At 45.7% G+C, this 13,052-nt stretch overlaps 1 protein-coding gene across 1 annotated transcript; it reads right to left on the reverse strand.

Annotated features, from left to right (window-relative positions):
- Window positions 1-2,451: 2,451 nt before the first annotated feature.
- LOC141066756 (uncharacterized) lies at window positions 2,452-12,769 on the reverse strand. The gene is made up of 2 exons (XM_073558003.1): window positions 12,405-12,769; window positions 2,452-11,799 (listed from the first exon to the last, which is right to left on the reverse strand). The coding sequence occupies exon 2, from the start codon at window positions 8,833-8,835 to the stop codon at window positions 7,687-7,689; it is 1,149 nt and encodes a 382-aa protein (XP_073414104.1). The 5' UTR covers window positions 8,836-11,799; window positions 12,405-12,769; the 3' UTR covers window positions 2,452-7,686.
- Between the last annotated feature and the right edge of the window lie 283 nt (window positions 12,770-13,052).

Consider the following 13,052-nt stretch of genomic DNA (forward strand, 5'->3'; position numbering starts at 1 on the left):
GACTGACATAAGCCGTGGCAACTGAAACAGAGTCCAGCACTGGCCCCAGCAGGGAACCAGGCTGGACTAACACCATCAAGCCAGAAATCAGAGACAAGCAAAAAATGGATCAAATGCAAAAAGATTCAAGCAGACAAATAACTTATCTGAAAGATGTAGGACGAAGCAGGAGGCAAGCAGACTTCCCAAAAGCTCAGGAGAAAAACAAATCACTGGCAAGAGCTAAGGGAAAGTTGCTCACTTAAATCTCCCCAGCCTGTAACACCTGACCTTCAATCGTCCTGCTCAGGTGATTGACTTCTGTCAGCAAGACCAGCTCCATTACCAGCAGCAACCACCAGAGGGAGCCCAAACTCAGAAGCCAAGTCAAAAGCATTCACAACAGTCCACAGCCCCAGCAATGTATATATAAGAAAAAGGGCGCACTATTGATGTAGCAAATGGAGGGAGGTGCAAATTGGTAGTAAAAATATATGCTAAAAAGAGAAAAGAAAGCACTACCATAACATGCACAATACACCAATTAATAAACAAAGTAGTGAAAACAAAGCTTTATTGGTACACACAATAGAAAAGTGCATAATAAAACAATTAAAAACAAGGACCCAGAACCGGGTACCTGCCAATGTGCAGACATGTCTCATAATATAATACAATACAAAAAATCATGCTGGAGACCCAATGAGAAAATATGCAATGCAAAGAACAATGCTTTCTTAAGCTAAGGCTAAGGCGAAAAATCCATCAGAGCAACAAAATATATAATGGTAGTAGCTGAACTGCCAGGCTGCTTCAGGAGTAGGAACCAGAAGATTGCAAGTCATATTATTTATATATATATATATATACAGTGCCTACAAGTAGTATTCAACCCCCTGCAGATTTAGCAGGTTTGATAAGATGCAAATAAGTTAGAGCCTTCAAACTTCACACAAGAGCAGGATTTATTAACAGATGCATAAATCTTACAAACCAAAAAGTTATGTTGCTCAGTTAAATTTTAATAAATTTTAAACATAAAAGTGTGGGTCAATTATTATTATTCAACCCCTAGGTTTAATATTTTGTGGAATAACCCTTGTTTGCAATTACAGCTAATAATCGTCTTTTATAAGACCTGATCAGGCCGGCACAGGTCTCTGGAGTTATCTTGGCCCACTCCTCCATGCAGATCTTCTCCAAGTTATCTAGGTTCTTTGGGTGTCTCATGTGGACTTTAATCTTGAGCTCCTTCCACAAGTTTCCAATTGGGTTAAGGTCAGGAGACTGACTAGGCCACTCCAACACCTTGATTTTTTGCCTCTTGAACCAGGCCTTGGTTTTGTTGGCTGTGTGCTTTGGGTCATTGTCTTGTTGGAAGATGAAATGACGACCCATCTTAAGATCCTTGATGGAGGAGCGGAGGTTCTTGGCCAAAATCTCCAGGTAGGCCGTGCTATCCATCTTCCCATGGATGCGGACGAGATGGCCAGGCCCCTTGGCTGAGAAACAGCCCCACAGCATGATGCTGCCACCACCATGCTTGACTGTAGGGATGGTATTCTTGGGGTCGTATGCAGTGCCATCCAGTCTCCAAACGTCACGTGTGTGGTTGGCACCAAAGATCTCGATCTTGGTCTCATCAGACCAGAGAACCTTGAACCAGTCTGTCTCAGAGTCCTCCAAGTGATCATGAGCAAACTGTAGACGAGCCTTGACATGACGCTTTGAAAGTAAAGGTACCTTACGGGCTCGTCTGGAACGGAGACCATTGCGGTGGAGTACGTTACTTATGGTATTGACTGAAACCAATGTCCCCACTGCCATGAGATCTTCCCGGAGCTCCTTCCTTGTTGTCCTTGGGTTAGCCTTGACTCTTCGGACAAGCCTGGCCTCGGCACGGGAGGAAACTTTCAAAGGCTGTCCAGGCCGTGGAAGGCTAACAGTAGTTCCATAAGCCTTCCACTTCCGGATGATGCTCCCAACAGTGGAGACAGGTAGGCCCAACTCCTTGGAAAGGGTTTTGTACCCCTTGCCAGCCTTGTGACCCTCCACGATCTTGTCTCTGATGGCCTTGGAATGCTCCTTTGTCTTTCCCATGTTGACCATGTATGAGTGCTGTTCACAAGTTTGGGGAGGGTCTTAAATAGTCAGAAAAGGCTGGAAAAAGAGATAATTAATCCAAACATGTGAATCTCATTGTTCTTTGTGCCTGAAATACTTCTTAATACTTTAGGGGAACCAAACAGAATTCTGGTGGTTTGAGGGGTTGAATAATAAATGACCCTCTGAATAAACTTTTCACAATTTAAAAAAAAATTAAACAAAGAAATAACATTCTTTTTTGCTGCAGTGCATTTCACACTTCCAGGCTGATCTACAGTCCAAATGTCACAATGCCAAGTTAATTCCGAATGTGTAAACCTGCTAAATCTGCAGGGGGTTGAATACTACTTGTAGGCACTGTATATATATATATATATATATATATATATATATATATATATATATATATAGACCGCTATAAAAAAGGTTCACAATAATAGTGTGGTCAATCCCACAAATGAGCATATAGTGATGAATGCATTCCAAACCATAGCATGTGGGCTAAGTATAGCGACAGAGCAGTGGTCACAACAGACCTGGGAGCAGTAGCCACAATAAATGATTCATGGTGAGAGCATAAAAGGCAAAAGGATTACCAGACCAAAATCATACATGCACAAGGAACGGCAGGACCCGTCCTGGGGACCCGAACGGTGACCCCACGCATATCGCCGTAGCAGGTACGGCTTTGTCAGGGGAAGTACTGGTGGTGTGACCAAACTGCTGATAAATACCTTTAAAAAATCAACTACAGCAGGGCACAGGTGTGAGAAGGCAGCGGCCGCGATGTGGGTGGGGCTAGAACAAGTCAGCGGGGGGAGGCGGAAGTAGGCATGAAGCCCAAGATGCGGTGAGCAGACGTCTCTGCATCACCATATACAGGGCGCATGCGTCCAGTGGGACGCATGTAGCGTGCCCTGGAACGCAAAAGAGTAGAAGAGGGATCCCTCATGGAAGTATGTTGCCATTGGCGCAGTGAAAAAAGCCTGTATCAGGCAGAGGGCTGCATCAGAGACAAACTTATGCAAACACATATAGCAGAATAAGGGAAGACACAATACCTGTCATCCACATATGTAGAAAAAAACACAAACCAAAAACAGTCGGACACGGTATATACATGAAACACAGTATGAAAATAAGCACAAACACCAAACAAGGGCACATATCACACTTGCATACTTAAGGAACATGAGGGAACAAACACACCTCAGCCAATCAGCAACAAACAAAAAAAAAAAGTGTACGAGATACAATCATGAATCGTTTAATATAAGGAATTCATTTATTATTATAATAGTTATTAAATATATTATTTTTATTATAATGAATACAATTTAAAAATTATCAGCATTTTATCCTAATGTGAATAGGGACCAGTTCACCCCAGTTCAATTGTCCGCATTTAATCCTAATGTGAACAGGGACCAGTTCACACCCGATAGCATCAGATGTATCAGACAAAAAAGGTGATATTTGGGAATAGGATAATAAAAAAATTATCATATATTTGATTTTTTTTTAAATATATTGCAAATATACCACTGAAATGCAGTGGTTGGAAAACGGTATGTATCGATGAAGTATAAGCCTCATCAATACAACCCAAATGGAATGAGAAAATGAAAAGGGGGAGTGGGGAAAGGTGAAAACGTGGAATGACGTGTGTAGATAAAAATACAAACCACAAAAAACGGAGATCAGACCTACCGGTAATGTTATTTCCATGAGTCCATCCTGACAGCACCATGGGGTTGACCTTTCATCCTTATAGGGACAGGAAATACACGAGAGGTTAAAAGGTCCCCTCCCACACCACACTCCAGTGATTTTCCAAGTACCACACCAGTATGGATGCAATTAAAATTTATTGAGATTTAGTACAAGCATATTGACGCCAATACAAATCCTGGGGAGGGAACTACCAGTGCTGTCAGGATGGACTCCTGGAAATAACATTACCGGTAGGTCTAATCTCCGTTTTCCAGGACGTCCTATCCTGACAGCACCATGGGGAATACCAAAGTAGGAATTCGCTTAGGGTGGGACTACTGCCTGTAGCCCTCTACGACCAAAGGTCAACTGGCTAGCTGTCAAAGTGTCCAACTTATAGTGTCTACAGAAAGTGTTCGGTGTAGACCAGGTGGCAGCCCTGCATATTTGATCTACTGAGGCTCCCGCCCTCTCTGCCCATGATGTCGCTATTGCCCTGGTGGAATGGGCCCTAAGTCCTACAGGTATAGGAAAACCTTCGGCCTCGTACGCCGAGGTGATAATTGCCTTAATCCACCTTGCCAGGGTCTGTGTAGCTGCGCTTCTACCCTTATTTTTACCGCCGTACTGGATAGTTTTGTGTCCTGTCGCCAATCCCGGGTGACCTCTAGGTAGCGGATGACTGCACGTCTAACATCCAGAGAATGGAACAGTTTTTCTTTATCATTCTTTGGGGCTGGACAAAATTAGGGTAGGATTATCTCCTGGTTTAGATTTTATGGAGACGCTACTTTCGGGAGGAACCTTGGGTCTAGTTTGAGCACTATGTGATCCTCAAAGATCTGAATGTAGGGATTCTGGACTGAGAGGGCCTGGATCTCGCCTAAGCGCTTGGCTGAGGTGATCGCTACCAAAAATACGTTTTTTTGTGTGAGCTTTGTAATGTCTCTCTGTGATATTGGCTCATAAGGGGGTCTACACAGAGAGTTGAGTACTAGATTTAGGTCCCACGGGGGGACAGTCCTTCTCAATGTGGGTCTTAACCTCTGGGTGGCTTTGGTAAATTGCGCTATCCATGGATGGGAGGATAGGGAGAAATTGAAGAAGGTACTTAAGGCTGCTATCTGGACCTTGAGAGTGCTCGGGGTTAGGCCCTTATCAAATCCTGCCTGTAGGAAATCTAGTATTTGAGGGATATTTGGCCGAGACAGTTCTAAAGCGGCACTACCACTTTCTGAGCAGAACCTTTTCCAGATCTTACGATATATTGCCCGCGTAACAGGTTTACGGCTGGCCTGTAATGTAGAGATCACTTGGTCCGAGAGGCCACTGGACTTCAGAATGTCCCTCTCAGGATCCATGCTGCTAGTTGCAAGCTTCCTGGGTTTGGGTGTTGAACTGGGCCCTGGGCAAGTAGGTCCGACGACGTTGGTAGATGGAGTGGTCCCTTCTGAGCCATCTTCTTGAGGAGGGGAAACCAACTCCGCCGGGGCCAAAAGGGTACGATTAGCATCACCCGAGCTCCCTCCTCCTGGATCTTTCTGAGAACCCTTGGTATTATGGCGATAAGGGGGGGAACCCGTATAGTAGTCCCCCTCTCCAGCTCTGGTTCAGGGCGTCGATCTCTTCCGGATGGTCCGCCGGATTGAGGGAGTAGAACCTCTTCAGCTTGGCGTTTCTTCTCGTCGCGAAGAGATCCAGTTGGGGTGTCCCCCAGCGATGGCACAAGTCCCTGAAGATCTCCTCTTTTAGCTCCCACTCGGTGGCCCGGACTTCTTGCCTGCTTAAGTAGTCGGCTATATTGTTTTGGGAGCCTTCCAGGTGTACTGCTGACAAGGAGCAAGTGTTGTTTTCTGCCCAGGTGAGGATGCGAGCTGCTAGATCCTGAAGCCTCCCGTGCCTTGGACCCCCTTGGTGGCGTAGGAAGGCTAATGTGGTCACGTTGTCCGACATGATCTTTATATGCTGGTTCTGTAGGCATAACTTGTTTCTCTTCAGCGTTTCCCAAACTGCTTGTAGTTCGAGGACTGTAAGCTGATGTTCTTGGGCCATGTTCCTTGTAGGTATCTTCCCTCTAGGTGGGCTCCCCATCCTTCTCTGCTGGCATCCGTGGTGATGGTCACACATGGAGACAGGATCCAAGGAACCCCCTGGCTGACATTTCTGTGGTTGGTCCACCATTTCAGGGATGATCTCAAAGCTGGAGACGGCCGGAACTTCTTGTCCAGTGAGGACTGTCGTTTGTCCCATTTTGACATGATCTCCCTCTGCAGGATTCTTGTGTGGGCCTGGCTCCACATAACGCAGGGTATGCATGCAGTTAGGGTGCCCAGTATCTTCATCGCGGTCCTTATTGAAACCTGGTGCTGACCGAGCTGACGAACCTTGTCCATGATGGGTTTTTTCTTCTCTTCGAGTAAGAGTGAGATTCTTCTTCTGGAGTCCAACATGACCCCCAGGAATTTCTTCTGAGAACTGGGCCGTAGATCTGACTTTTCTCTGTTTAGGATCCAACCTAGGCTCTCGAGCCTGGAAATTACTGAAATGAGTTGTTCCCTTAACTCCTCCGCTGTACGGGATATTACCAAAAAGTCGTCTAGATAAGGCACAATAATTATACCTTCCTGTCTTAAATTTGCCACGACTTCGGCGACCAGTTTCGTAAAAACTTGAGGTGCTGACGCCAAGCCGAACGGAAGGGCCTGAAACTGAAAGTGATAGTATCTGCCGCCTTTCTTTAGAGCGAAGCATAGGAACCTCTGAGATTGAGGATGGATGGGCACATGATAATACGCACTTTTTAAGTCTATAGTGCACATGGAAGCGTTCTGGTCTATTAGCGGGATGGCCGTCTTCAGGGATTCCATTCGGAATCTCTTGTACCGAACCCATTGATTTAATGGTTTTAAATTTATGATGGTTCGGCTTTCTCCCGGCGTTTTTTTTATCGTGAAGAGAGTTGAATAGTGCCCCTGACCTCTCTCCGCTTCTGGGACAGGAACCGCTATCTCGGTCTTTAATAGGTCTCCTATGTCGGCCCATATAGGATCTATCAGGGCTTTGGAACGGGGTTTTGTGACCACGAATCGTGTTTGGGGGGTTTTGTAAATTCGAGGGAATAACCCTGGGAGATTGTATTGAGGACCCATGGGTTTTGGGAGATGAGTCGCCAAGCCACCGCAAAGTGTCTGAGACGCCCCCCTTCAGGTATGGCGTCATTGTCTTCTGCTTCTGGAACTTTGCCCGGAACGAGACGGGGGAGCCCTACTTCCCCCCCCCTCGAATATTCCCAGCGAGGAGATTTCCCCTTCCCTCTATATTCCTGCCTTTGGTAAGGACGAAATCTCTGAAAGGAAAACTGCTTTCTTGGTTTCTCCTCTGGAAACCCTCTTTTGTCGTCAGAGGCACTCTCTAGAATCTTATCTAAAGCCGGCCCAAATACTTTCCCCCCCCCGAGAAAGGTATGGAACATAATTTATTGTTAAAACAAAAAGCAAAAAACACAAATATCCTGAACTAAAAGTAAAAAATATACTGCAAATAATGCATAAAGGTAATAATAATAATAAGGGTATTTAGTAAACATAATTTTGATCAAAATAGTGTACAAGCCATCCCGCCACGTCACGGCAACCCTTGTGGGACAGTCCCTACTCTAGTATTTAAAACCTTATCACTTGCCAAGTGGCGTGAATGTGAATAAGGGTCGAGCGGCTGAACCACTTGTAACAGCTTAGGCCAGACTGGATGGCTTTCCCAGCTCAGAAAGAGGGCGGTCACACCCATATATGCACTGAATGCACAATGAAATGAATAAAAAACAAATCTGAACTGAGAAAAGTAAGTTAATGTGTATGCACAATGTAAGTGCATATTAACACATGACCATTAACCAGAGAAAACAAAAAGCAAAAAACACAAATATTCCTGCCTTTGGTAAGGACGAAATCTCTGAAAGGAAAACTGCTTTCTTGGTTTCTCCTCTGGAAACCCTCTTTTGTCGTCAGAGGCACTCTCTAGAATCTTATCTAAAGCCGGCCCAAATACTTTCCCCCCCCGAGAAAGGTATGGAACATAATTTATTGCTAGACTGGTAGTCCCCCGACCAGGTTTTAATCCATATGGCTCGACGGGCCGCGTTGGATAGTTATTCCTGGCCGCAAATCTTACAGATTCCGCCGAAGCATCTGCCAGAAAACCAGTCGCGATCTTTAACAGGGGAATGCTCTCAAGGATATCACCCCTAGGGGTTTTTTCCTCTAATTGTTGTTCCATCTGGTCGATCCATAGATGCATGGACCTAGCGACTGAAGTGGCGGCTATGTTTGCTTTAATCACCGCCGCTGAGGCCTCCCAAGCCCTCTTTAAGAGCACGTCGGCCTTTTTGTCCATGGGTTCTTTGAGACTGGAAGAGTCCTCAAAGGGAATTGAGGTCTTCCTCGACACCCTAGCCACCTGGGAATCGATCTTAGGCACCTCATCCCAAGTGTTGATGCCTTCCGGGTTAAATGGAAGTCGCAGTTTAAAGTCTCGTGGCACAATCAGTCTTTTCTCGGCATCCTCCCATTCTTCCAGGATCATTGCCCGGATATGGTCATTGACTGGGAAGACCTGACGGACCCTGGCTCTTAGCCCCCCGAACATCACGTCCTGGATGGATTGCTCCTTCGGGGCTTCCTCGATCTGCATCGTACTCCTCACTGCACTGAGGAGCTCGTCCGTATTCTCTGACGTGAAGAGGTACTTTTTCCCTGTCTCAGGGGGTTCAGAGGTGATCTCGCCTTCTTCCTCCGAGTCTGAACCCCGTATCTCCTTCTCTGAAGACTGGTCGGACTCCCATCTTGGTCTTTTGGATTGGGACCGGTCGACAGACTGCGTGGATAACCATGCAGAGACGGAGGCCTGGACCTCTTCTCTGACCACTGTGCCCATCTCCATGAGGAACGTGGCCTGCTCGCCTCTGATGATCCGCAGGGTGCAGTCCTCACATAATGGCTTCTTCCATGTGCTCGGCGCTTGCTGGCACAGATGGGGCATTTGGGCTTGCCTGATCCCCTAGATAATGCTGCCGCCGGGGTGGGTGCCGTCTTGTCCTAACAAAGAACAGGAGTCCATTTTACTAACAGCTCGTCTTTGAAATCACAGCCCGCCATGCCCCCTACTCATGGACGCTGGGTCTGGCTGATCGTTCCTGTGCCCATGTTCTCCGTCCATGATGGCAGCGCTGAAAGGACCACAGGACTGTACCGCTGCCCCTGCTCTCTTATCCTACCTTATCTTGCGCTGGAAACGCTTCTCCCGTCCATGACGCTTCATTCTGACAACGCAGGACCTCCTGACCGGAAGTCGTCATACCCGGCGCCCGGAAGTGACGCGGTCGCCGGCTCTGGCACTGCTCTTGCGGGAGTAGCGCTGGGGGGAGCAATACATCGTCCCGGAGCAACGTTCCACGGGACCACAGGCGGGAAACCCCCCTTAGGGGGGTGCCGCGGGCACCGTCTGACACGAGTTGGCAGTTGGGACCCCTAACCTCCTGGCCCCGGCAAGTTATCATTGTCTTCTCTTCTCCTGCCGCCGCCGCTGCGGCGCTCTCGTGCCTGTCCTTACAGGGACAGGAAAAACACTGGAGTGTGGTGTGGGAGGGAACCTTTTAACCTCTCATGTATTTCCTTTCCCTATAAGGATGAAAGGTCAACCCCATGGTGCTGTCAGGATAGGACGTCCTGGAAAACCTGATGCAGCCCAGCAGTTATAAGAAAAAGACTTTTTAAAGTAATGGGTTCATGTAGTAAGAAAAATCCAACAAAATTTAAAACAGTTAAGCTAAAAGAGCTTGAATAATGCTCACATAGATAACAGAAGCCTATCTTACCTAGGCTCCAATCCAGGATAACCCAGCTTGAACCAAAGGCCTGAATATGGAACCACATGAAAACATGACCATATGAAAAAGCAGCAGACCAAATGGAATTAACAACATGAAAACCATGTCGACCTATATATTGAAAATAAGCTGACCGCACCGAAGGGCGGTGTGTTGTGAACTCATTTTCTGGTCTACCAGTTGTGAGTTCTCCTTCTGGGCTCCCTCTGGTAGTAACAGGAGGTAGTGAGGTTGATTTAATTAGTAGAGATCTGCCACCTGATGATGAGGATAACGATTGGATCTCTGGAATCTCAGACTGGATTTAAGACAGCCGACGCCCTATTCTGGTGCTTCCTTCTGGCTTTTCAGGTCTTGGTTTTCAGCTCTGTTCCAGTCATCTCAAGCTAAGTGTTTCTGCTAATGTTCACACTTGATTTTGTTGGTCTATTCAGTTTTTTTTGTGTGGTCAGCCAGCCCCGGCTGGGGCTGTGCTGAATTTCCACTCTTATTTATCTGTATTTGCCAATTTGCTTTTTGTCCCTTATTGGATTGGCCTCTTTTTTGCTCTGTCTCAGAATATTTGAGAGTGCTGATATAGTGGGAGAAGTCTAGAGACTTCAGGGTTAATTTTGTTATCAGAAGTGTTGGACATTATTTTTGTAGGGTTTTTTGGTTAGACGGAGACTCCAGTATTTGGTCAAATGGAAGGGTTATGGCCAGGAGGATAATTCTTGGGTCTCTGCCTCTGATATTCATGCCAATAGATTGGTTCGTGCTTTTCACCAGGCCCATCCTGATTGGCCTGGTGGCGTGGATGAGGGTTCGGTGACCCCTCCTCAAGGGGGGGTACTGTTGTGAACTCATTTTCTGGTCTACCAGTTGTGAGTTCTCCTTCTGGGCTCCCTCTGGTGGTAACAGGAGGTAGTGAGTTTGATTTAATTAGTAGAGATCTGCCACCTGATGAGGATAACGATTGGATCTCTGGAATCTCAGACTGGATTTAAGACAGCGGATGCCCTATTCTGGTGCTGGTGATTCCTACTGGCTTTTCAGGTCTTGGTTTTCAGCTCTGTTCCAGTCATCTCAAGCTAAGTGTTTCTGCTAATGTTCACACTTGATTTTGTTGGTCTATTCAGTTGTGTGGTCAGCCAGCCCCGGCTGGGGCTGTGCTGAATTTCCACTCTTATTTATCTGTATTTGCCAATTTGCTTTTTGTCCCTTATTAGATTGGCTTCTTTTTTGCTCCGTCTCAGAATATTTGAGAGTGCTGATATAGTGGGAGAAGTCTAGTGACTTCAGGGTTAATTTTGTTATCAGAAGTGTTGGACATTATTTTTGTAGGGTTTTTTGGGTAGATTGCAGACAGTGTCTTTCCTTTCCTATCCTTTCTAGTTAGTTTGGGGCCCATCGTTTGCTCAGCCTATTTTCCTGCCTGTGTTTGTGTTTTCATCTTGTTTCACCGTCAATACATGTGTGGGGGCTGTCTATTCCTTTGAGGTCTGCTCTGGGGCAGTTAGTTTTCCCCTTTTCTTGCTTTAGGCTTATTTAGTCCTCCGGCTGTGACGAGGCGTCTAGATTCAATGTAGGAACGCTCCACGGCTGCTGCTAGTTGTGTGGTTAGGATCAGGGGTCTGCAATCTGCTTAGTTACCAACCTCTCTGGTTTTCTGTGACTTAGCTTGTTTAGTTTTGCTCCTCGGTGACCCATTCATAACAGCGGTGGTATAGAAGTCACGTATATCAAACTACTGATCCTGAATCCAACTATCGGATAGAATCACTTAAATACTTTTAAAAGTACAAGAATATATCGAGAACAGCGATTACATAAAAAACCACAAACAAATTTTTTTTTCCTTTTTTTGTATATATTTTCCCCAGAACGAAATTCTGGATAAAGCCATATAGGCGAAAGTTACTATTCAGTGTCATGTCCAAATAACGATTATGGAAATCCCTTTCTAGTATCCATCTCAATGGTTATGTATCCAAAATCCAGGGTCAAACGAGTGGACTAAGAGTCTTCAGCATTAGATCATCTTCAGAGAAGTATTTATTAAGGTCCATTTAATGATAAATAAAAAAGGACCAGTACTCAACCGAGAAATCCAGTAAAAAGAAGTTCTTCGTTCAAACCTGTGGGAACAACAGAATTCAAATTAAAAATCCACCGGGATTCCATTTGTAAAAGCTGCCGCTTAGGACAACCACCCCTGTTAGAGATCTAAACTCTCTCCAACCCCACCACCTGAACATTAGCCACCCTACCCGATTGATGGGTGTGGAATTGTGATGCCACAGATGTGAGTTTTTCCTTTAGAGACATCAGAGTGGGCCAAATTAATGGTGGAAAGATGCTTCTAAATCCTGCCTTTTAATTCCTGAGATGTTTGGCCCACATAAATCTGTGGGCAGGGACAAATCAGAGCGTAAATAACGCAACTGGTTTTGCAGTTGATGTATTCTTTTAACTTATGTCTTGACCCATTACTCGGATTAACAAACACCCCCCTAGTTGGACGCATATGGGGGCAAATACTGCAATTACCGCATGCAAAGGATCCTGTCAAGGAAATGCCACGATTCAAACTTGTCACCTGTCTTGTATAGTGGCTTCTGGTAAGTCGATCTTTTAAGTTAGGCGCCCGTCTAGCTGTAAGAAGCAGTTTATCACTAATAATGAAAGAATTCTGAAGATCCGTGGTTAGGATTCCCCAGTGCTTCTGAAGGATGCCCCTTACCTGGGTCCAATGGTTGTTGAATCTTGTGATGAACCGTGGCTTTTGATCGGACACTTTGGAATTACGGATTAGCAGAGAATTTTGGGTCTCAGTTTTGGCTCGCTGATATGCCGTGGAAATGACTTTACGAGTATAATTTCTGAACTTAAACCGATCTGTCAGTTTGGAGGCTTCAAATCGATAGTCATTATTATTGGTACAATTCCTTCTGAGCCTTAAAAATTGTCCAATGGGAACACCTTTTTTGGTATGAAACGGGTGAAAGCTGCGATAGTCAAGAAGACTATTGGTGGCCGTGGGTTTCCGATATAAAGTGGTGGATATCTTGTCATCCTTCAGGAAAACCTCAATATCTAAAAAGGTCACTGAGGAAGACATGGAGTAGGTTAAAATAATATTGTATGTGTTTCTATTGAGATCCTCAATGAAACATTGACATTCCTCCTCCGTACCTAGACAGGCGAAGAACACGTCATCAATGTAACGTGACCAGTATCGCACCTTGTTTTTGTACCACTCAGACGGAAAGACAATAGTAGCCTCCCACCAACCTAGAAAGAGGTTTGCCAGCGCCGGTACACATCTGTGGTTTGTATTTGTATCTACACGTCATTCCACGTTTTCACCTTTCCCCCTCCCCCTTTTCAT

The sequence above is a fragment of the Dendrobates tinctorius genome, unplaced genomic scaffold (genome assembly GCF_039654945.1).
Source record: "Dendrobates tinctorius isolate UK_male_01 unplaced genomic scaffold, ASM3965494v1 ptg000012l, whole genome shotgun sequence".
NCBI classification, from domain to species: domain Eukaryota; kingdom Metazoa; phylum Chordata; class Amphibia; order Anura; family Dendrobatidae; genus Dendrobates; species Dendrobates tinctorius.